This window comes from Haliotis asinina, chromosome 10, assembly GCF_037392515.1.
Source record: "Haliotis asinina isolate JCU_RB_2024 chromosome 10, JCU_Hal_asi_v2, whole genome shotgun sequence".
Classification (NCBI taxonomy): Eukaryota; Metazoa; Mollusca; class Gastropoda; order Lepetellida; family Haliotidae; genus Haliotis; species Haliotis asinina.
Window position 1 is genome coordinate 23788075 of NC_090289.1, and position 24815 is coordinate 23812889.

Here is a 24815-nt window from a genome sequence, read left to right on the forward strand (position 1 = left end):
TCGGAAGAACTCTCTTATACCATGCACACCACTAAACCTTGGATGAACTCTCTTATACCATGCGCACCACTAAAACTTGGATGAACTCTCTTATACCATGCACACAACTAAACCTCAGATGAACTCGCTTATACCATGCATACCACTAGACCTCAGATGAACTCTCTTATACCATGCACACAACTAAACCTTGGATGAACTCTCTTATACCATGCACACCAGTAAACCTCGGAAGAACTCTCTTATACCATGCACACCACTTGACCTCGGAAGAACTCTCTTATACCATGCATACCACTAAACCTCGGAAGAACTCTCTTATACCATGCACACAACTAAACCTCGGATGAACTCTCTTATACCATGCACACCACTAAACCTTGGAAGAACTCTCTTACATACCATGCACACAACTAATCCTCTTATAAATGCTTGTGCTCTTCAACTGTTGTATATCTAATACATCCTGATGGGTCAAGCATTGCCATTAGTATTTCTGACAAGAAGGGCAAAGTATCCTCTATGTGTGCAAGATTGTCTGTACCTGATCTGAACAGGTCAGAAAAAAATGCAGATATGTTATGTGCCTTTTCCTTCTCAGAGGAGCTTGAAATGTCTCTGCAACTTGAGGCATTTACTCTGTTGTAAACACTGTTAATTTGCTAATGACTTCAACATCAGATAACTCTGCATCAGCATGATGAATGAAAAAATGTCTCAGAATATAACTGCAGATCCATTTACCTGGTAGAATTGGCAGTACAAGAACATGGGCAGCAGTCTGGAGTTGGTGTCTAAAACTAGTAAAAGGACTTCCACTGGATAACACTAATTGGGAACAACAAACTTATCTGTTTGCCAACATAGGGAGACAAAATGTTCAGTTCCTAGAACTAAAATATATAATATGGGGGAAGAGTGATTTGTTTCAAGACATTTTCCAACATGATAAGATGTGTACATAGTATAACTGACAACCAACATCTCTTGAAAACATATTCTTCAAGAATACATCAATCAAGTAACAATTTTTCTGACAATTGTGGAGGCTAACAAATGATCTCACACAGTATTTCCAAACTTCCAAACTCAGCTTCTGTCCATGGGTGTTGTTTTGGCTGTACACTGTAGGAATGAGGGGTATTTTTTTGTGTACACAATATGAAGGTGAATTACAAGCCAAAGGCTATCTTTAGAATGCTAATGTTCCAGATCCTCATCACATGGCCCTCACTGCCTTCTATACTCCCAGTAATGAGACTCTCAATCCTCTTCATAGTCCATTTCAGACGATCTGACCAGTACACCTGGTTCAACACACACCCATTCATCTCTGCATCACATCCTCCCTACTACATAGCACCATTTTAGCAAGACCTACACAAAACAAACACTAATCTTCTTTCACATATATTTAGTCTTTCATAATTTTAGAATCTTGTTTCTTGATTAGTCTGGATTGCTTAGTAATCTATGTTGATGAAACCATATGTCTTCATGATGAGAACATTCTCGATATCTCCAGGGTATACATTCAAAAAATTCTTCACTATACCCTGAATGCATCTATGGGAAATGATCACAGCTGTGAAGGTTTGTTCACAATGCAACTCAGATTTTGGGGAAATCATACAGACACACTGATAGGTCCAAAAATTTAGAAAAATATATGCAGAACTACTTCTTCCTCTTTCAGAGACGATGTGCATGGTTTGTGTTGCTAAGTTTAATCGTTTAGATAATTTAAAAAGCGAAAATGAGTTGTCATTGGTTTGTTCGACTTCCCAGTGTATATACCTGACTGGATAAAAAGCCAGCCAAGGGAGGTAATAAATTCATCGGGAATTCATCGTATGACCTGGAGATACCGACGATGTGATGACAATGTCTATGTGTCAATTTCAACTCTTGTTTATTGGAAATAATAAATATGAAAGTTACCACAGAAATTACATTTATTAACTGACACTGGGAACCACATAACTTAGACTAACCTTTAGTTTCTGAAATAAATATATTTTACTGGAAAAAGACAGTTTTAAACCATGATAATAAAATACAATAAAACAGTTTTCATTATCAGCCTTACACTGTGGTAATATAGCCTTGCCACAGACTTGAGACTTGTATGGACTGTATTGGGAATATTTTTTTCAGGGTCTGTATGACAGACTACAGACAATTAGTGTGCCTCACAGTCCCTGAACCATATCATTTTCCCTTCTGCCAAGCCCTTCCTGCAATGTGAAAGAACAAAATCAAGCAAGTCTAGATATCCTCATGTCACATGGATTTCCAAACTCCCTTCCAAATTAAATGGGTTTACTTATTACTATCAAAATTATATATATTCAAGGACTAAGTGTTAACCTACAGATAATGACACCCACTGATATACACCTGCCAGTGCCACCCGCTACCTGATATCAATAACATTTTTCTTATTGTAACCATGGTAACTTTCTCTGGGGTTCACATTAATCATAATTTTTTTCTTGCCAACTGATGAAGAGAATTTTATCTAAATATGTCAGGCACAATTAATTTATTATCTGTTCCGAATTGCTGGCTCATTTTCCCTTGTAAAATCAATTCTTTACTACAGGGCAAATACATGGGTGTAGTACTGTTAACTGAAGAGATCCTCCTACAGAGCTGGGTTCCAGGGCCTACAGCAGGTGGCAACAAACATAAATCATCATACACCTGACAGTTATCTCAATCAAAATACATTCAGTTAATATGATAGCTTATCATGTTTATTATTGTACATAATAATGCCATAGAGATAAAGCCTCTTGCCAATAAGAACTATGACATCAAAGAGAGTTTGGCAAATTTCATTAGTAGTGTTGACCTAACTATGGGCATACTACTGATAGCATTATCACTGCACTGATGTATGCACAGAGGCATGTAGTGTATGACAGTCAGGGAACCCATGTTCATGCGTCTACTTTCACAAAGACAACATTTTATTCTTATGACATATCCCTTTAAACACCAGCAACCTATGTCCGTTACAGCAGTATGGATATCCTAAATTTGTTCTACAATATGTCCCTGTGAAGCATTAATACTACCTACAACTTCTTCAAGTGGTTTAAACACAGCACAATAAGGTCTGTGGTCAAAACTTGCTATTTTACAAGGAGGATCGTGCCCAACAGTAATGTTTTCTTTCTACACTGAGGCTCATGGAAGTGTTCCAGAGTGAATGTCACATACTGGGTCATAAAGGTCACTCAGTTGACTGGATGGTATTGGTTTCAGGACGCATTATGTCATCATGCTGACACTGACACTGACTAAATTTACTTGATAATTACTCAAAAGCATTTTGCATTTGTTATTCAATTTCATCAATTTTAAATGTTCAAAAAACAGTATCAAAAAGAAAGAATGAAAAAGAAAATGAACAACATATGTCTACTGTCTACCTTTTGAGGCAAATAGTAATTGAAAATAACTTTGTGAAAAAAATACCAGATAAACAATCTTTACATCACTTTATTCGTGGCAGTTGGCTGCCTAAAAAGACATTGCGTAACACTGAACAATCCCCGAATTCACTGAGGCCATTACAGCACACCAAACCCTAATTCTATTTTTCCAGAGAACAACAACAAACAGATCAAGCCATTGTGTTTAGTCTGGCAAGTGTCCTGAATACAATAACCTTGAAGACAACACTCCACACGACATGGCTGGCTGGCAGAGTCTGTGAATATTCCCTAAAAGATTACAGTCTCAGACAGATCATCATGACTTCATCCGCAATTGCTCAGCTGAATTAATTCAACCAAAGGGCAAATGATATGCTGTAGATTTTCTCATACTGATACAGCACAGCCAAAATCATACTCTGTCAGAGAAATGGACTTATTAGTAACTGAATAATTGAACATTTTACCAGTGCTTTAGATAATATACTTTACATGGCCATAACATACTGAAACATTATCTCTTTTTAGGATTCAAATTATGATAATTTACTGTTTTGTAAAGCTATGTTGAAACATTATATTTGTATAGAGTATGTATCAGAAAGAAGAAAAAAACATCTAAAACCATATGGCACAAATTGCAGTCTTCAAGAGCTGGGTCCAAAACATAGGAAAATCATCATGAACCAACACCAACCAGTGAAAACCCATTACTCTAATCCTGTCTGGCTGTCCTGAACTACATTTTCATCATGTTTGATATTATCAGGCTCCATTCCTGAGAAACAACTCAGGGAACATATAACATATATAACACCCTGTTAAAGCCAATATCTGCATACAACATTTGATAAACTGGCACACTTTCTAGGTACTTATGAAACTCCAACATTTTATTAATATTATTTTGAATGGCTGTAGAAGAATGTTATGCCCTGAACAATCTTAAAGTTCTAGATTCAAGACTATTCAACTGTTTTTGTAAGAATAAATTTGCACACACAGTGCAGCAAAGAGTGATACTCTGTATGCTCCAGACTTGGACCAGTGAGTAACAATATAATTCACTTAATATTATCACCAGAAATTCTTCTGGAACTTGGAGAAAATAGAAATAAAGAAAAATAGCTAAAAGAAACAGGAAAACTGCTTGTGTCCTCTGTAAACATGAATTTTGCTTCCAGTTGCATGCAACTATAGTCTATTTGAAAACTGCACCAGGTTCAGAGAATGTACAAAGCCAACAATTTATGACCTGTGAGATGAGAATAAGACATTTCTAGATAACAGATGAAAACAGCTGTGGAGGCTCCAATCCTGAATTCTCCTTGACTATACATCTGTTTCCTCCTCTAATATCAGGTAACCTAACGTGCACCACAATCTCTCATATAAAGGAGCAGTGTGCCCTTTTCACTAGACTATGCTCATGATCTCTACTCAGTCTTTTTTATCCTGACCCAAAATATCCAGAACCTCTCCTTCTGGTCAATTCCCCTCAAAAACAATCTCTTAAGCTATAAAAGTGACTGTCTACAACAGATATGCAGTTTCCATTTCTGGTCAGTAAATTTTATATGGTGGTGATTAGTGGGTCTGTTTGACACTGAGTGCATTGCAGTTGGCAAATCAAAATGACCACTCTGTTTTGGAAGTGATTTGAACCAAGAAGTGTGTGCTTGCTACTGTTTCAAAAATGAAGTCTGGATGGCAGACTGGATATTCAGGTATCTAGATGATTTATGCAAAAATAAATGTGTCTAGATATACAGGGGGTCTCACTGTATACATGAAAACTGTACTGAAAACAGTGTGTTGTGTTTTAGGTAGTCAATGTATCAGAGGTGGGATGCTGCTAAGGTTGGCAAATGCACTGAGGAAGTAAAGTGTTGAAGCTGCCAATAAAGATGGCTCCAGATTCCAGGCTGGATGGCTTCAGGTTGTGTCGTGAGTTTTATGAGTATCGCATCTGTGTGTAATTATTCCTGTACTCATGGAGAGTAATGGTTCATGAAATTTCTTCAACAGACAGTGAAAGTAAAAGCAGTATCCAAGAATGTCGGAGATGAAATTCTATCTTGTAGTGCTGACAATGTATGAGACATTTCAAAACAAACGGTAGCACATAAGATATGGATGTCTAAGAGATCCACCTACTTTCAGCATGAGTTTATCAACTTCTAAGGCAATGTTCTACTGTCACACTTAATAAAGAGAATGGTGAAACAGACTCAGTCTATCCATCTAATATAATTTTCCATGTCAATAAGTTAACAAAAGGAGGAATATAGTATTTACTTACTGTCATCTTCTTGTTTGTTGAGACTGGACTTTCGCAGAGAACTTTTGTCTTTCCGAACTTTTCGTCTAACAGGTTCAGTGCTAGATGGAGCAGATGGGGCTGTTTCAAACATACTTTCACTCTCTGTTGATCCGGGTAAACTATCTGAATCCCGAACAACTTGTGCATTCCTTGTAATAAAGCGTCTCCGCTTTTCTGACCTGTCCTTGTTAGTATATTCATCTCCATGGCGTGTATCAATCTCTGACCTCCGAAATCCTAGAGCTGACTTTCTCATTTGTGTATCCGAAGATTCTGAACCACCTGAAGATTCAAACTCATCCAATAAATCTGCCACCTGTAATTCCAAATTATTGTTTTCCCCTTGAAAGTTATCAGAGGAATCATGTGTCTGCTTTCTCACAGCAGCTGTCCCTGAAGAGAATTTGTCATCTGCATCAACCGCCTCTTCAGTTGCATCCACCTCCTTTGACAGCCTGAAAAATAGCACAAGACTTTTACACCATGTCCAGAACATTCCTTCAGTGCTAACAGAAAATATCCTGTTCTCTAGTTTCAAACAAAAACATAATTACAGAGTGTCTGCTCGAGGTCATATCAGGTGGCCATGTGTAGTCTGCTACTTCCTCCTGGAGTCCTCAGCTCAGCTAGTTTCTAAACATCGGCTCTACTTCTCACACTTTCTCTCCCCTAACAATCAACCACCATTGCAAGTGCAGTTCAATCTAACATTTTCTGACAGATGGAAAAAGCATTGAAAGGAAAACTTGAGATATTTGCTCATTCCACTAGTTAGTGGGAAGAAGTCCAAAACCATCAGCCCCTCATCTTCGCAGGGGAACATTATTTCTGTCTGTACCTAAACAATCCAAGTGGAGGGTACCCTCTTCATAACAGTTGCAACCTATCTCACTCAACACAGCTTCAGACAACCACCAACATTCAGGTGTTTATTATCCAATATCATAGGATGACAGCTCTTTAACATAACAGTCTCAATTTGGGGTGCTAGTATCAGCATCCCATCTTAGTTTCCTGCTCTGCTAATTCAGCCATGGGAATCTGACAGTCTGATTCAAGTAATCAGTGTATTGGAAGAACCCTCGTGCTGTATGGTTAGAATTGACATGATATAGTTATTTAAAGTTACACTTTGGAAACACAGGTCATTAAGCATTAATACTGGATTATGTTAGTACGTAACATCTGCTGTTCTTCGGAAAACCAACAACTCAAAAATTAACATAAACATGTTCCATCTAAGTTTTTTGTCTGTTATTTTTAACAAGCTTAGTCATTAAGATTCAGTGAAGTGAAAGAATAAGACATTATGAGGCAGAAAGTTGTCTGCAAATGAATCTTCATATTTCACAACCTGTACGACATCAGTCTACATCTAATAACTGCATCCATCACTTTGAAGCTACATTTCTTCTCGCTCTACAAATGCCAAAACAACAACAACAACTCTGTGGCACTATAGATGGAAATACAAAGACAGAGAACAAGAACACAAACATGCTTGCTCTTTTGTAGAATTAATAACACCAGAGGAAAGGATAAATGACCATCCGAGTGAACTCCTGAAAGTGACAGTGGTGTGAGTTATACTTAGAGAGGCGTCAGTCAAGTGATCCTAGTGCACAAGTCAGCTGCTTATACAGGTCTTTTGTGCTGTACATGCACACCAGGTACCTGCACCTAGACCGCCGCCATCGTCTCCTCCTCAAGGTCACTGACATAGTTGCTTGGCAGGTAGTACGTAGTTTGTGTCATCTTACAGGATAGACATTGAAACTTAATAGCGTTTCAAGAAAAGCATAAAGGCTCTTCACAACCTTAGGGTGGAAGTTGTGAAAGTGTAAGTACCCTTGATTCAAATACCATAGGAGCAAATCTTCAAGACCCTATGACAACTTTTAGTTTCATACACTGCTAGGTAATAAAACCCCTTGACCTTCATCCAGATTAGTTTGTGTGTGAATGGTGTTTGTGCATAACCATCAACTTAACCATCAACACTAGATGCAAAACAATTCCCAACCTGTTACTGAATGACCAACAGTATTCCACCACAAAGATATTATTCTGTAATACATCAGCTTCACCAAACAATCATGTATTACTGATGCAACATAATGTTGTCTAATGTGACAAAACTTAATGGACCGAAGTTGTAACTACTCATTTGGAAAAATATGTCCAATTACAGCACAAACACTTTAACCATTAGCCTACCCCACCACATTAATAATATAATATGCACAACTGGTCTTTACTTTACCCACAAACTCAACAAGCTCACTGCATTAAAATGCTTAAGGTGTTTTCTAATTGGGGTGTTTCTAATTGGATTGATCATTGTGTGTGGTGTGTGGTGTGTGGTGTGTGGGTGGGTGGGTAGGTAGGTAGGTAGGTAGGTAGTTGAACCCAGAAAGCTAATCAAATGTTGGTATGGTCTGATAAATACTCATGTTTGATTCACTTAACATATTCCACCATGTCATGGAAGCACAATTTTTTTATCCAAATCAAATTGAGACGAGAAACAATCAGTGTACAATAACGCACAATTAACAAAGTGACTGACTGTATGCTCTTTCAAAGGTAACCAGAACAGATACCATGTAATGTGCAGCAATTTTCTTTAAAAATTTTTCCCATAATTGGATAAACATTATTCCAAACTGATTTTTTTCATGGTGAAATGATCTTTTAAAATCATTAGAGATCGCTAAACTATCTCAAGCAATGTACTCAGAAGCAACAATAATTTATTGACATTCAGAAATGGTGAAACAGGAAGAGAGACATACACAATCTCTACATGACACAAGAATCAGTCCAAGGATATTATGTCATCATATACATACACTGACAGCAGCTGTACACAGCACCCACTGCACTGTCCATCTCAGACATTGTACAGGTTTTAATCAATCTCCTTCCAAGTCAATTAAAATCAGTCAGGACTACTGTTAAAAGAGCTACCTCTCCTTATCTGAAGTGCCGACATGTGATGTAAACAACCGTTACCTTGGAAATGAAATAGACAACCCTACAGAGGAAGTCAACCTGTATCTGAACAGACAAATCTGGAACATTTTGCATACAGGTGTGACTGGGATTAATTGTTTACATGATTAAGTGGGTTATCTCTTTTCCATTTAAACATCCTCTGAACCTGAGTACATATGTGTGGCACAAAGGAGTTGATGAAAGTGTTTGAAGCTTTACAAATGCACTGAAAACTCATGTGTTTAAAAGGTTAACACTAGAAAACATAGGATACAGATCACCAACGTATTAGAATAGCTTGTGAAGTGCCACTTACTTTGAATTACAACATATGACATTTAGTCAAATACATTCCTGTTGATTCTTTCACACATCATAATGAATCATTGTGAAATGAGTTTCATATTCAACATGTAACTGTCTACCTGCAAATCAATAAAAACATGACATCTAAGTTATGTAAGAATCGACCAAATTAAATGGCACAAAACATGCATTAGTTATTTAATTATAAATCACAAACACTTAATTAGTAGCTTACAGAATCAGCCTTATAAATGCTACACTACTTTCAAGGTTGGTCACAGAGAGAAGTTCCCCAGACTATGTGCCAACTATTACATAAAGGTCATCACACACACTGTTGACGTAGAGAGCAGGGAGCCTGGCCTACACAACACCAGGTACACGTCATATAACAATAGCCCTTACAGCTCACACCTGCCCTCCCCACCACCCAGTGGCACACAATGTCACCACAAGCTGCTTCGGTAATTACATGCCTGATAATACCATACAGCTCAAGAAAAGTTTCCAAAACGCAACATTACCAGTTTCCCATGGTGATGGAATCTTCTGGCTAGATACCGACCCAGGAATTGCCTTATTCCGTATTGCCAGAGGTACAGCACTATGCAAGATGCTAGCAGTTCTGTGATCAGGTTTCCTTTAGTGCATTGCTGTATTGTAAGGTAGCGTTCAGGGCTTGCCACTATAGCTGTCCCTCTCCAGGCCAGCCTTTGACCTGTGTTTACATCTACTATTTGTCTGTCTTGCTTAACGGAGCGAAATAAATACCTGTACAGTAAAAGTCCAAAAGCAAAAGGAACATGTGAGACACTGAACCTGCTCTGTGAGTTCAAAAGAAGGTTAAACTGGATTGTTTTTGCCTAGCTAATATTATCTTTGTTTCCAAATACACATACAGTTTATTTGATGCACAACACATCAGATAATGATGTCAGGTGTTCAGAAAACATGTCACAAATGGCTGTTTTAAGGCAATGTGTTAGGATTTCAACTTGTATCAAATTATTGAGATAACATTCCAGTCTGGCTACGCTCCACTCACCTCAACTGTGCCTGACTATTACCTGCCCATTTCACCTGTGTCACCTGTCTATAATCACTTAATAGGTAGACATTGTTAACATATGACTATACAGTATATCGTAAGTTTGGAGGTTTCTTTTCCTCTGTAATTCTGTTTCATAGTGGCTATTGTCTTTTGAAAAGAATTTACACTACTGTCTTAAGCAGGTTACATGCTTGAATGAAAATTGTGAAAAATTAAGTTTACATTAAAGTGGACATTAATGACTTTGGTGAAAACCATTAGCATGTGTATGGCACTGACTAGCCTAGAAACAGTTAGGCCATCTAGGGTTTGAAGCTTTGAGCATATGGTTCTGCTTTAACTTTGCACAATACACCACAGTGTTCTAAACAACTGAATGAACAGTGCCCAATCCATAACTTTCACTTTGCAATCACCTGATCTGAATTCTCATGTGATATAACTCCTTTAAAACAGTGCCAATTATGGCCTGTCAGGCCTGGGTGATCAGTTCTGAATCTTGTTCTATACAGAGTTCAGACAAATGGGCAGTGCTGTGGCTCATTAATGTGCTGAAACAGATCAGTTGTTGATGGATACTACACAAACTGATTTCTGATTGCTCGAATTGAAAGGAACTTTATCAAACACCTAGTCTGGTTCATTATTGTTTGTCTGCTAGAGACATGTCTTTGTGAAGAACAGGCAACAAATAAAATCCCGCTAGACAAAATTACCCAGGGTAAAATTAGTCCCCGGACAAAATCCAGTGTGTTTTACTGGAAAATTGGAGAAAATGTCTGTATATTTTCTGTATCAGGAAGTGACGTGTTATCACTGATGAAACATTATTTATGTGATAATGTTTCAGAGATTTTGCTCTTTCAAATAACTATAGTGAATGGAAAACCATCTATTTTCAATAATTAATAACAGTAAAAATTACATCAAATATATTGCGGAAGTAGCAATAAATTTTCTATTTTCTCTAAATAAATGCTATTTGCACAAATTCAGTCCCACTGTTGCAATAGGGGAAAAGTCAATCCCAGATCTGCAAGCCGCTGGAAGTTGCATCCATTGACATGAATATTTTTGACAACTTAACTGCAACTGACTTGAGTAACCTAAGTGCAGTTGATCTGAACAACTTGGTCTGCCTGTCCACTGACCCTGTGTAACAAATGACATAACATTCACTCACTAACTCTAAAGATCCAGTTTGTTCACATTTTGCTATGTTTCTGATAACATTTCCCCTGAAAATACTATGGGGCTTTAATCCTAATGGGCTTTTGTCGTGGATGATCCTACATTCATGCAGAACACATTGCTCCAAGACAAGCACCACTTGTGGAGGTTTACAGTAAGCATCAGCTTGTAATTACTGCAAGTATGAGCATACTTCCACTTTTTACCCAGAACCATAGCTGAGAGATTTGTCATAGCTGGCTTGGTGGAATACCAGCTGTACCAACTGTTTGTGCAACAGCCAAAAGCATGTCTTCAGTCAGAACTTACAAGGTATCATCTGTGAAAGTCTCATAAACTCAGTACTACAGGATGGAAATGTGGGTTCATATTACTTTAGTGAAATGGAGGAAATAAAAGAATAAGAAATCAAACGGTTTACAATTTGAAAAGATTTGCTCCAAATTGTTGAAAATGATAATCTCATATATTGTTGGCTCACTGACCACCCATTAACCCCCCAAAATACTGTTCCAGTAATCAAATCAAAATATTCTTCTAAATTTGTTCACTGCTTGGTAGTTGTGTAATTAAGCATCTTACTTGCTAAATAACTGCCATGCTTCCAACAATCTTATATTGTCCATATTCAGATGTTTTAATGAAGTACACATTCTAGTACTTTGTTGGGTTGAGTCTCATCCAGGATTTGAGTACACATCCTCAGAGTCAAGCACCTAATCGCCAGCCCACGAAGTGAGACACCTAACCCACTCAACCAGCTTCCAGAGGGACAGTTAGGCGCTTGACTGTGTGCTGGCAATTAGGTGACTGACACTGAGGGTGTCGGTTCGAATCGCAAATGGAACTCAACCCAACAAAGTTTTTTTATATAAGCATGCACATCCATTTGACAGCACCACTAAGATATTAGGCAGCTTTCTTTGTTTAATTTTAGTCAAAGGAAGACTTAGTGCTATGCAACGTGCAAATGGTTATCTTGTTCAATGTCAAGCATTTTCCAGAAATTAACATGGCATCTAGTGGGTTACTAATCCTTGCAGCAACTGGAATAAAGATAGCTTCCTGATTACACAAACATATCATTAATAGACAACTTAACTAGACAGTGGACACAAGTCATACTAAAGTTATTAAAAACCTTAAGTTAGAAACATCATGTTACATAGGTAAACTCACCTTTTAGATACCTCCTCCTTCCCATCATCATCCACTGATTTCTTGCTCATGGATTTCTGGAGATGACGTCTTCTCAAGGATTTCCTTGGTTTATCATTCTTGAAAGACTTTGAAGCATTAGATGAGGAGGACGCAACCTCTGACTCTATGTCTGCGTCTGATAAGAAAGCAGCATTCTTCTTTAACAGATCATCCAGAGGATCTGGGGAGAGGGGAATACGTTCCCCTCGGACAATCTTTGTTGGAGTTTTCAGTGGAGAAAGAGTATTTGATGATGTATTTTTTTCTGACTTTTCAGTTTCTGCTTGCTCAGATGATTTTTTGGTCTGATCACCTGATTTGTCCTTAGCTCCGAAAGTTTTCTTTTCAAGAAGTTCTCCCCTTCTTGCTATCTGTTTCAGTTTGAGTTGATCGATTGCACTTGATCCACGCAAAGTTTCTGACCCCATACTTTCCAAGTTGAGGTTACTTTGTGAAGTCCGACTAACATCACTTAGTGATCTTCGTACAGATTTTGATGTTGATGCAAGTGTTTTTTCAGATTTTGATCGGTCTTTCACATCTAACCTTGAGGCTTCATCTTCTGAAGATCGATTGTCACCTGAAGAGTGTTGACTTTCAGCTGTTTTGTCAACATCCAGGTGATCACGGCTATGTGATTTGTTCTTAGCTTCATCTCTGGACCTGCTCGATGATCCACTTATAGTCTGCTTTGTTGTTTCTTGTCTTAATGAAGATGTTCGTCTCACACTAGCCCCTACATCGAATTTGGCATTCGGAGATGTGTCTTTGCGAAATCTAGCCTCATTTTCAGATATGCCACTGTCACTGGATACAACTTCAGCTTTTGTTTTTGAGGCTACACCACCAACTGATATGTCTGTTCCTGATATGTTTCTGAAACTTGGTATTTCAGGTAGACGTCTCCTATGCGTCTGCCCATCAGCAAGCCCAGATGAAACGGCTTTGCCATCTTCAGATCTCTCCTCTGAACTCTGCCTCTGTGAACTTGCTGCAATGAACAAAGATGGTCTAGCAACCACCATACCTGAACCTTCTGAGTCACTATCCAACTGTTTTGTAAGATTAGAAATGGCAGCAAGTTCCTTTCGGCGTTCTTCTTTATATTTTGCAATTCGCTCAGCACGTGATGCCCTTTCCTCAGATTTCTCTCGAATCTTTTCATTTGCATCTTCTTTCTCTTCAGATTGATTTTCCCGATGGAAACGACGAAAACTACTACTTGGTGTGCTACTCTTCTCTTTGGTTGAAACATCAGTATCTTTTTCGTATATATTATTGCGTCTCTGATAGCTTGACTGCCTCACGAAAGCATCACTATCGTCAGTGCTGTCTTTTAACGAGCCAGTTCTGTCTCTCTTTGATGGCCTGTCTGTTGCATCAGGCTTATCTAAACTTTGGTCTGAACTCACAGAAATATGTTCCAGTGCTCTCTTTCGTCGCCATTCTGTCAAAGCGTCTTCCTTAATATCCACTTTTTCCTCTGGTCTTGCTGTGTCTGAGGAATCATCTTTGGTACTATAGTCAGTTACAGCAGCCAAATCTTTCTTAGCTTCTGCCCGCAATCGGCGTCTCTCTGCTCGCTGTAGAATGGCTTCGGTTGTATCTGATCCGGTGTCATACTTGGACTCATACTTTGGTTTCGTTTCTGACATGTCAGTTTCTATGTCACGGTTTCGTCGTGAGTATCGACTAATTGACCAGTCCTCCTTGTCCTTGTCACTATCTGTTTCTGTTTTAGAATGATGGTACATTCGGGTATATCTGCTGTATGTTCGTGTTTCATCTTTCTTGTCATCTTTGTCACCTTCTGTTTTTGTATCTCGATACGATCGAGAATATCTGCTGTAAGAGCGAGTTTCATCTTTGTTATCATCACTATCAGACTTTTTGTCCCAAGTCCGTTGTGACCTTCGACCTTCTGTGTTTCGAGTCAGAGAATCTTCCCTTGATTCAAATGAAGGTTCTGATGACAAACTTGATCGTGGGCTCCTCCCATTTGCCAAGTCTGAGGAACGTGTTGGGATGCTGCTTCGTGGGGATGTGTAGCCACTGCGAGAGTATCTGGACTCCAATGTTGGCGAAGAAGTACCATCACTTGGCTTTGAAGAGCTGCAATGAGCAGGGAGTTCATGAATGTTGGGTATATCATTAGATAAGTTGCTGGATATGTCAACAATTACACAAAGGAAGCAAGGATTACATCTCTACTTATGTGTTGTACCTTGGGTAAAACATGGAGAAAAAATATGCAAGCTGAAACATGGAAATGTTTTCACAAGACATAAATCAGTCATAATTTTTCAACATGTCGCCCAAAAACACTAATACCTGCAGCCTCCAAACTTACAGTGAAACAATGTCTACACATGGAAACCTAATTCAAACAATTATAAACATCACAGGGTTTATCTTTGCCTGTTCAGAAGCCAATACTGGGCCCCTAAGTCTACAAAAATCAAACAAGAGTCATTAGAAGATGATATATCCCCCCAGCCCCCACATATTTGAAAGGAAAAATCATCTGACAGTTACTTAATGTCTTTTTAGAAACGAAGCCCATCCATCCATTTTGCGACTAAGTCCAAAATGTTTCCATGGAAACCGAGAAAATAATAAATCACAAACACCTGTAAATACCAAAAGGCACCACTTTGGGGCCTGCTACACATATCTACCAAGTTTTACTGACAGATATTAAGAAGTTTTTGAGTTCTGCTCTGGAAACGAAGCACACCCTTTACTTTTGAGACTAAGTCCAAAATGTTTCCATGGAAGCCAAGAAAATAAATAAAACACAAAACCCTGTACATAGCAAAACGCACCACTTTAGGTTTCGACTGATATATCTACCAAGTTTTGCAGAAAAATATTGAACGGTTTTTGGGAAACGAAGTCAATCCCTCCATTTCTGAAACGTTTCCATGGAAACAGAGAAAAAAAATAACAAAAAACCTGTACATAGTGAAAGGCACCACTTTAGGTTCTGATTGATATATCTACCAAGTTTTGCAGAAAAATATTGAACGGTTTCCAGGGGGATAAAAATCAACTAACGTGTCCTCATGATGAACTAACTATAGCAAGAAGTTACTCACAGAAAGACAGCAAAAGGAAATGGCAGATTGTATTCTACACAGTGTTTTCTCCAGCCAAAATAAAACTGTCTCTGCATCATAAGCCTCCACACATTTATCCTTCACAAATGTTTCCATTTCGTTAATGTGTAGTATCGACAGCACTCTTACATGTACATGTTGTCCAGATATAGACAAACAACTGAGCTCACCAATCTCGTTATACACGATTTGTCAGATATCCCAGGTCTGATGCCCAAGTTGTCCCAGTAAAACAACCTGACAGACAGCTGAATGGCTTTGCAAACAAAATGACACATACCTGTTGTAGGAATGAACAACTTAATAGACTTCATACTATGCATAAGTAAGATGAAATAAATAAAGATCTTTGGGAACCAGTATTGGCAAAATATTTTTTCTACTCAGGTTCAACTTAGCTGAACATTGTCAGTGAAAAAACTTCAGGCCTATAGATTGAGTTAAACCTAACTAATCACTTGATCATGAAAACAAATTTGTAAGTTTTCTCATGAGCGTCTCATAAAGAATATTGAGTCAATTATTGTTTAGATTTATTCTGTCAGAGATACCTGACTTACCCCAAACAATGAATGTTTGCAGATACGTAACCTTGTTCTGCAGCAGAGAGGTAAGTTCAAGGTGGTCAGCTAGAACAAGATTATGAGATGATGTGTTCACTGGAAATGTATTAAAAGACATGCAGGGAAATGGACATGACTCTGAAACTGTCAGTATCCACACTGGACATAATGGCAATGGTTCCCTGAGACTTCAACACCAACTGATGAAACGTTTGAAGACCCCGTAGCTTCTGTGATCAGACTGGTGAAACTGGGTTGACTGAAGCAGTAATATGTCCCGAACTACTGAATGATGTATGCATGTAATGGGCCTTGATGTATTCTTTGTTCAATTATTAATGTGACTGTTAAAGGCTTGAAACAAAGTTAAAGCCTTTGCATGTATTGTCATGAGGTGTCTGACAAATGTGGTAAGATCGAAAGTAATCCACTTTACCAGCTGGATAAGAGGCAAAGGATAGTGGAGGAAATCAACTGTGGCATCTTGAGTTTAAGGTATCTGACAAATGTCATTAGACCATGCATAATAAACTGAATGTTTGGGAGATCTCCTGGAAACGTACGGCATGGTGCTAAAATCTCATAACTTGGTGCACTAGTGAAAAATCCCTTTTGAGAAAGTACTTCTAGATACCTTCTAGTAATTCCTTTCTGCACTTTTGCAAAATTGATATCAGATTTTGATTCCAAGTGAGCAATCTTCAGTGTACTTTTACAAAGTCGACACATGACATCAGATGCATATGTCTAGCATCAACTCAAGCCAATGCTGCAAGTAGACCAAATCATCTGAAAAATTCTCTTAAAGGTCACATATACTCTAATAGGGTACAAACTCAAAATCACTTGCTGACATCGTCATAAATGAAACCCCGTCATTAGCACTGCTTATGTCGACCTTTAACTACCTTAAATTGACCTTTTTGTCAACAGTGCACAATTCTCAGCCGCAAACGAAATTTCAACCAATCAGAGCGGCACGTCTCTGTGACATAATAGTGGGTATAGAAATGAGGGTCTGTGCAGTATTCATCTACATTTCAGGGGTTAAACTATTTCGTTTACAGGTTTGTACAAACCTGAAATCGCGAAAGCTGTTGAGAAAAATGAAAGCTATATGTTCTCACAATCTACTATCATTTAGTTTTGTCTCCTGCTTTGAGTAGTTTTCGAGTTACAACAATGTTTTCATAGACGATTCTGTCAAAATCACTTGGTGTCGCTAGGTTGTAATCCATGTTAGGTGGCATAAACCTACACGTTATTTGTCATCATTCACTTGATGCTCAGTTAATGAATTTATAACAGGTATAATTAGTGGTAACGCCACTTAGATTACCCGACAAATGCAACCATTTGGCATTTCTTTTGTCTGAATCGATCACGCTGATTGATTAATTAGTTTTATGAGGATTTAAATGGGGGATTTGTCAAAAGGTAGTGTTTATGTATGTACATTTACTAATCTATACTGATTACACTCTGTCATGTCTGTGTCTGTGTAAAACAACACCCTTCTTTCAAAGGATTAACCTCCAATACATTGATTGATTGCTTATTATTGGCTAACTAAATGACTTTTTAAAAAGAATGACACACATTATGCAATTAGTTGCCAGGTGTGCTATCTTGGGTAACCAATGAAACTATACAGCCATGTGAAAAACCTGAAACGATACATCACGTTTTCGTATATTAGACTGTTAAAAGACACATCACTTGGGAAATCTGCAGATGAATTATATATCACTTGTTTTTGTGGATATTGATGGATACATTCCTCCAACAAGGTAAAAGCCTGACATTGCTCCTATAACTTTAATATTAACATTTGCATTTTTGTTTTTAATAAGTTGTCGTAGCTTTCAACAGAATCATTGTTTTCATCGTTAAGTGTAATGATGCAGATGACATACACTAGGGCATCCATGCAAATTATGATTCATATAGGAAAACTATGAAATGTCTACATATTTCATTCCTGTTATACATTCGCAGATCGCTTCTTTTTATTAAAATGCATACAAGTATGATTATAAAGTAATTAGGATTATGAGACAAAAGTATAAAGACATATATTGACAAGTGTCTACATACTGGTGAGTGAACGTTACAAACCAAGTAAATTCAGCAGCTGATGAAATTTATCGCGCAGTATTTTCACTTCGACCCTGACCTCGCTTAGATTATGTTACAGGTAGTGTCATGCAAACTCCTTTTGGTAATGATTCAAATACATATTTATGTAGTTTTGATTTTCTAACGTGATGAGAACAAACCATACATAATCTCATTAATTCAAATGGATTTGACTTCACGATTTTAAAAAATGGCAGCAACCTGTCTGAGGATGAATGCTATTTAAGTTTGTTTTCACCGACTTACAAAATCAAAATTACTTTCTACTGGTAGTAAAATATGTATTTTATTGATGGACAATAGGATTTTGCATGACATTGCTTATAACATAACAATTTCAGTCTTGGAAGTGGGGTGGAGGTCAATATAACATTGCTTGCAATATAAATGTCACTTCGACCCCCACCTTGCTTCCTTGGAAGAAGTCCCTATGTTAAAAGTTGTGTCATGCAAAATCCTTTTGGCCATGATTCAAACGCATATTTAACTACCAGTAAAAAGTAGTTTTGATTGTCTAACTTGATGAGAACAAATCATAATCTCAATAATTCTAACAGACTTTAGCCTGTGACTTCACGATTTTCAAAAATGGCGGCGCCCTGTCTGAGGATGAATGCTATTTAAGTTTGTTTTCACCGACTTACAAAATCAAAATTACTTTCTACTGATAGTAAAATATGTATTTTATTGATGGACATTAGGATTTTACATGACATTGCTTATAACACAACAATTTCACTCTTGGAATCGGTCAGTATAAGGGATTAATATAAGATTACTTACGATAATATTATCACTTCAACCACAACCTTGTTTCCGACGAAGAAAGCATTATATCCATGCAAAATCCTTTTGGTCAGCAATGTGTAGTAAGCAGTCTTAATTTTATAAACTCAATGAAACTTAAACTCCATTTTCTATCCTGGAAGCATGGTAGGGGGCGAACCATCCGATTTAGTATACACCACAGACTTCCACAAAGCTCACTTCGCACACACTAACAACCACTTTAAGCACAAACTACAGAGTCTGGTGGAAATCTGTGCATAGTGACACCATCACCCCACCCCAAGGAACAATTGATGGCAACACAACAATTCGGCATGTCTTTGGTGACGTCGAGAAATCAGCAAAATGACGAGCTTCCTACACATTTTCTATACATTTAACTGGAAACCGTTCCTTCTATGATGTCACTGTAGGGCTCTGGCGAAAGTTACGTAACCTGTCTGCAGTTTCATTTGCAGGCGAGAGAGAAGCAGACGGCTTTTTAGCAACTTTTAAGCGCTTGGTATTAATTAACCACAAGTTGTTTTAGAAAAAAAATGGTGTTTCGTTTATGACTAACCAAAAGTCTTTCATATGCAGTGATAAAAAGAGTACCAAAAACTTGAGTTTAGTGGTCCTTTAAAGGTTTTAAATCAAATTCCTGGGTAAAAAATACAGGTCTTTACATTCATCATCAAACTGTACCTTTGAATACCATACTGCATATTTTGTTTTTTGAAACTCGAACCAGTTTTCATAAACTGTCTCAATCATTTTGACTTTTGAGGGACAATACATTTTATATATAAAACAATGGATATGGATGGTGTTCAAGTACTTCACCAAGTTGTCAATAAAAGGACAGTTTATGCTTGTAAGAAGTTTACAAACTTGATGCACTGCACATAGTAAACTTATTTACCATAACTGAATCCTTAGACAATTGCGTGGAAGCTACTGAAATGTTCATCAAGACAAATGACAACAAATATTATCAGAACAACAGAAGTTACACTGAAATCGTGAAACTGTCAAAATTGCCAAGAAAATGTCAATTAGAAGGAATAAAAACTTGTTACCACAAGAATTTCTTCAAGGTTGATGTTTGGCTAGCTCTGAATGCTGTATAAACATACAGTTTTTAACAGTTTTAGCTACAGTTTTGAGATATGGCCAGCAAATCAAAACCACTGTTAACAGGATAACATGCATGCTTTGTAATTATTACAAGTTGTCACAAATATCTTCAAATTACTCTTCAGTAGGTACTGCTACCTCTCATGACCAACATCCTAAACTAACATACAACCTGACATACATACACTGGACAAGCAGACACGTAACAGGATAGACATTTCAGACCTCACTTAGGCATAAGTGCTTTTGCACTAGCTAGGTATATGGAGAAAACAAGGTTTTTCAAATCCTATCACACGTTATCCAAGTTTAACATACTTATCAAGAATGTTGATATAAATATCCTATCCAGCTGTCAGTCACATTTATCAAGCTTAACAAGTAGATAGTCAATTGCTTCTTGCATATGAAGGCCTAAAGAGAAAGAGCATAACAGTATTTTATGCTAGAGAAAAGTGTCTGCACTGAGGCATCACTGAACATGGAGCTACCGACACACTGCTACAGCAGCTACAAGGATGCAAGAGTAGCCTCCCATTATACGTAGCCAACTCACCCTGATGTCTGGAATAATACAGTTAACAGGAAACTGAACAGGGGACTAAATCACCTGTAACAATTCTGTTTTTCAGTTTCTTCATACTTATGAATAAAGAAATGTCTTCGTTACTTTTAATTGAAGGTATGATTTGTTGCCTTGACTAAGAGTTGCAAATAGATGTATATTTCAGGCTTGTAGTTGTACAAAAAAATGTCTTAGTCAGAGGTCTAGTCTTAAAAGTAACACTGTACAGCTCTTCTGTGCATATATCCTTGCAAGTCTAAGCATATGTACCTGTTCGTCCTTGTTAGCCTTGAGCTTGTGTCACTACTTCCATTCCGTGATGAGTAGGAGCTGCCATAAGATCTTGTTGATGTTGGAGAGTAGGACGATGTTGTACCTGATGTGTATGACCTTGAACTTGATGTGGGACTGGCGTATCTACTTGATGTGGTACTGGTGCTACTGCTGGTTCCATAGCTCCGACCACTATCGTAACCTCTGCCCGAGTCGTATGACCGCCCAGTGTCTAACCTCCTACCTGAATCATAGCTCTTGTAACTGCTTCCTGTGTCATAGCTGCGTAGACTTGACTCAAAGCGACGTGATCCCCCCGTGTCGTAGCTACGCGAACCGTAGCGTGACATACTGTTTACACTCACATAGCCCCGAGGTACCTCACCAGTTAAGTAAGAACTGGAACTCCGGCGGGGGGAACCTGAAAACAAAATCAGTCCCATTTCAAAACACTGTTAACATTTGCCCATCTGACAATCAAAAACAATTACGACAGTAGGACTCAGTCAGTACTACAAGATAGACAAGGACACAACATGATCATAACACACAAAACAAAGATTTCATTTAACACACAGTGCTGTTTAGATAGTAATCAGTTGCATAAAATACTATTCCTGGATTTCCATTTTCTTCGGATTTGTATATCCAAGCCATCTGTAATCAGTCATTCCTGAGCTTCATTGTCTCTATGACGAGGAGACAGGGGCAGCTATATGCAGTGTTTTAGTACATCGATTACTTCCTGTCAGCATACTGAGGTGTCTAGCATGGGTATTGATTTGTCTTCCACAAGTGGTCAGCTATTACCACCTGTGAATGACAAAGTATGAAGCAAACACATAAAGATATGCTCTCTGGTAGCTGTATTGTGCTTGAGCAAGCTGATCAACCACAGCCGTAAAAACACAGAATGAAACCCCAAATGCCTATATTCTTGCCATGACTATGTTCATACACCAGTAAGACGGTAACCCAATCTTATACTAGTTATACTAGAGTATAAGTGGCCAATTTGAAGCGTGTTTCACAGTCTGGCATCCACTGACTCCATAAGATACCTGCCTGTCTGTGCTTCACAATACCAGGTCTGCTGTAGTCAACACAATCATACCTTCAATAAGTGTTAACACCAGAAATGCCCTTCATACACCCCAAAAGGCCAGTCACATAATGTACATCCAGTGGAGAGTGAATGAGGATGTCAACCTGTCAAATCAAATGACCATTTATTCATTACTTACTTAATTTGGTCCTGAAAAATATTATCCTATCAGATGAACACTAATCGCTCTCAAACAGATGGCAGTCCAACATCCATAACGAACAAATGTATGTCTGTCTTGTATGTCTGTCAACTCATTTTCCCCATTTCATAGTCATTCCAAGTGTCAAAAGGAATTCTGAATTTATTTGTTGACAAATACAGAATTTCCCTAAAAGGACATAGGTACTCTGAAAGATGGTGGTGCTACACACTGCCTCAAGCTTTAACAAATTCTCTTTTTATCTATGTTGTCTGAATGTTTTCCATGTTGACTTATATTTCTGACTAAACTCTAACCTATCTGCAACAAGTGTGAAAGGTTACTACTAATTCAATATGCAAACTTAAACCCAATCATGTTACCTAAAAGCCCTAGAAAACTAATAACTGTAATTAAAACCACTTAACCTCATGACAACTTTACATACATGATGAACACATGTGCATGTGCTCTTGTGAGAAGATGGAGAGATAACTGAGCTTTCTATGCGTGACAGGTCACATGGCACAGTTTACACTCGTCCACAATGTGATGTCACACATGCCATGTTAACTACCCACCTATAAATCTCGTAATGGCCTCATTCACGATTGTGCCTCATAACATTATACTTACACACGTGTACTAAATCCCATACTGGCTAGTTGCTCAGCACTCACAAATAGCTAACATCTAAGTAGTGTCAGAGTACATTGCTGTAAGCATGGTAAGTCAAGTCAAACATTTAAACAGCTTAATACCAGTGACACACTGAACAGTACCTATCGTATATACCTACACAGACCAGTAAATCATTTCTCAAAATTGACATGAGATACAGCAAACAGTCATTAAAATGACCTCCCTCAACGAATAATGCAAATATTTACCTCCCCTCACAAACTAGTAGGCTGACTCTATTTTGACAACAACACCAAAGTTGAATCTTAAGGCAAACAGTGAACTACAGCATTGAAGTCTTCAGAATAAATCTCCATATTACATCCTGAGAATTTGGCTGCATATATCCCAAACTCAACATCCAAAACGTGAGCAGCATAGGGATGGCTAGTTACACCCTCAGGTAAAATGTCTGCCATTGTATACATGGCCACTTTGACACAGAACAACACCTGGCAACATACCATGTCCTCCCACAGGTACGGCAGGTAATACATAGCAACACTTTACCCATCCTCGTATATTTTCAGCAGGTAATACCTGTTGACATCAATGTGATCTCACACAGGTATAGCAGTAATACCTGGTGACACATCAATGAAATCTCACACAGGTACAGATGGTATTACCTGATGACACATCACTGAGTTCTCACACAGGAACAACAGGTAAGACCTGGTGACACATCAAAGGGTTCTGACACAGGTATGGATGGCAATACCTGATGACACATAAATGAGTTCTTACACAGGTACAGCAGGTAAAACCTGGTGACACATCAATGGGTTCTCACACAGGTATGGATGGCAATACCTGACGACACATCAATGAGTTCTTACACAGGTACAACAGGTAATACTGGTGACACATCTGGGAGTTCTCAAAAGGTACAGCAGGTAATACCTGATGGCACATCACAAAGGTATAGATGGTAATACTTGATGACGCATCAGTGAGTTCTCACACAGGTATACATGGTAATACATGGTGACAGATCAATGAGTTCTCACACAGCACATGTATAGATGGTAATACTTGAATTTGTAACAAACTTCAAGTTCCTTTAAGTCCATCCTTGTACACAGTGTACAAGGAAGTGGTTTTGCTAGAGGTATTCTCACCTCTGTAAAAAATAACCTCTTTATCCAGCCTTATCCATTTTAGTCAAAGCCATGCTGTCCACTTGCAAACTCTTTCAACTATTTTGTTACTGATACAGGATATGTTTTACGGTTTTGGAAACCTGTCTATGTATCCAATTAAGTTTGATACAACTGTCTTCAGAATACATTATTCTTCATGCATGTTTGATTGTCCATCTCCTTGGACAGTGCTGATGCATCAGAATTGCCCCACCCCTCACCACCAATCTACTGACATATCATGCAGCATTTATCATGATCCCAACAGTCACTTGATCCACCAAGTGTTTTAAAGTATGTGACTGGATTAAGCACAGGGCTCTTACCTCCATATAGTGTACACAGGTCACACGACAATACATTTTATGGTATGTATTAATAACTATGACCAACTTCTAAAAACATGTCAGAATGTAGATATATCAATTCAGAATTTACAATGCCCAAAAGAAACATGACAGTGAGACACAATGTAAAAATCTTTATCATCTGTGTTCCAGCAGAAGTAAGCACTGCACGCAACCTAGATAATTGAATACAACAAATTCAAATTGGGCCACCCCCTGTGATCTCTGCATAATCTCTTCCCCTCTTCAAAAATATAACTGGCTATTTTCAGCACTCACAGGTCTGTGAAGACAAAGTTGTTACATGTACAAAGAGCCAT

General features: G+C 38.1%; 1 protein-coding gene across 3 annotated transcripts in view; it reads right to left on the reverse strand.

Moving 5' to 3' along the window:
• LOC137254667 (supervillin-like) overlaps positions 1–24815 on the reverse strand; it is a 140170-nt gene that overhangs the window by 73302 nt on the left and 42053 nt on the right. For all 3 annotated transcript variants that reach the window (XM_067792510.1, XM_067792509.1, XM_067792508.1), the window contains exons 3-5: positions 21076–21499; positions 12494–14626; positions 5749–6224 (exon numbers count right to left, since the gene is read on the reverse strand). In XM_067792510.1, coding sequence (XP_067648611.1) covers positions 5749–6224; positions 12494–14626; positions 21076–21428 — 2962 coding nt within the window. In that variant the 5' untranslated portion in view covers positions 21429–21499. The remainder of the gene's footprint in view (positions 1–5748; positions 6225–12493; positions 14627–21075; positions 21500–24815) is intronic.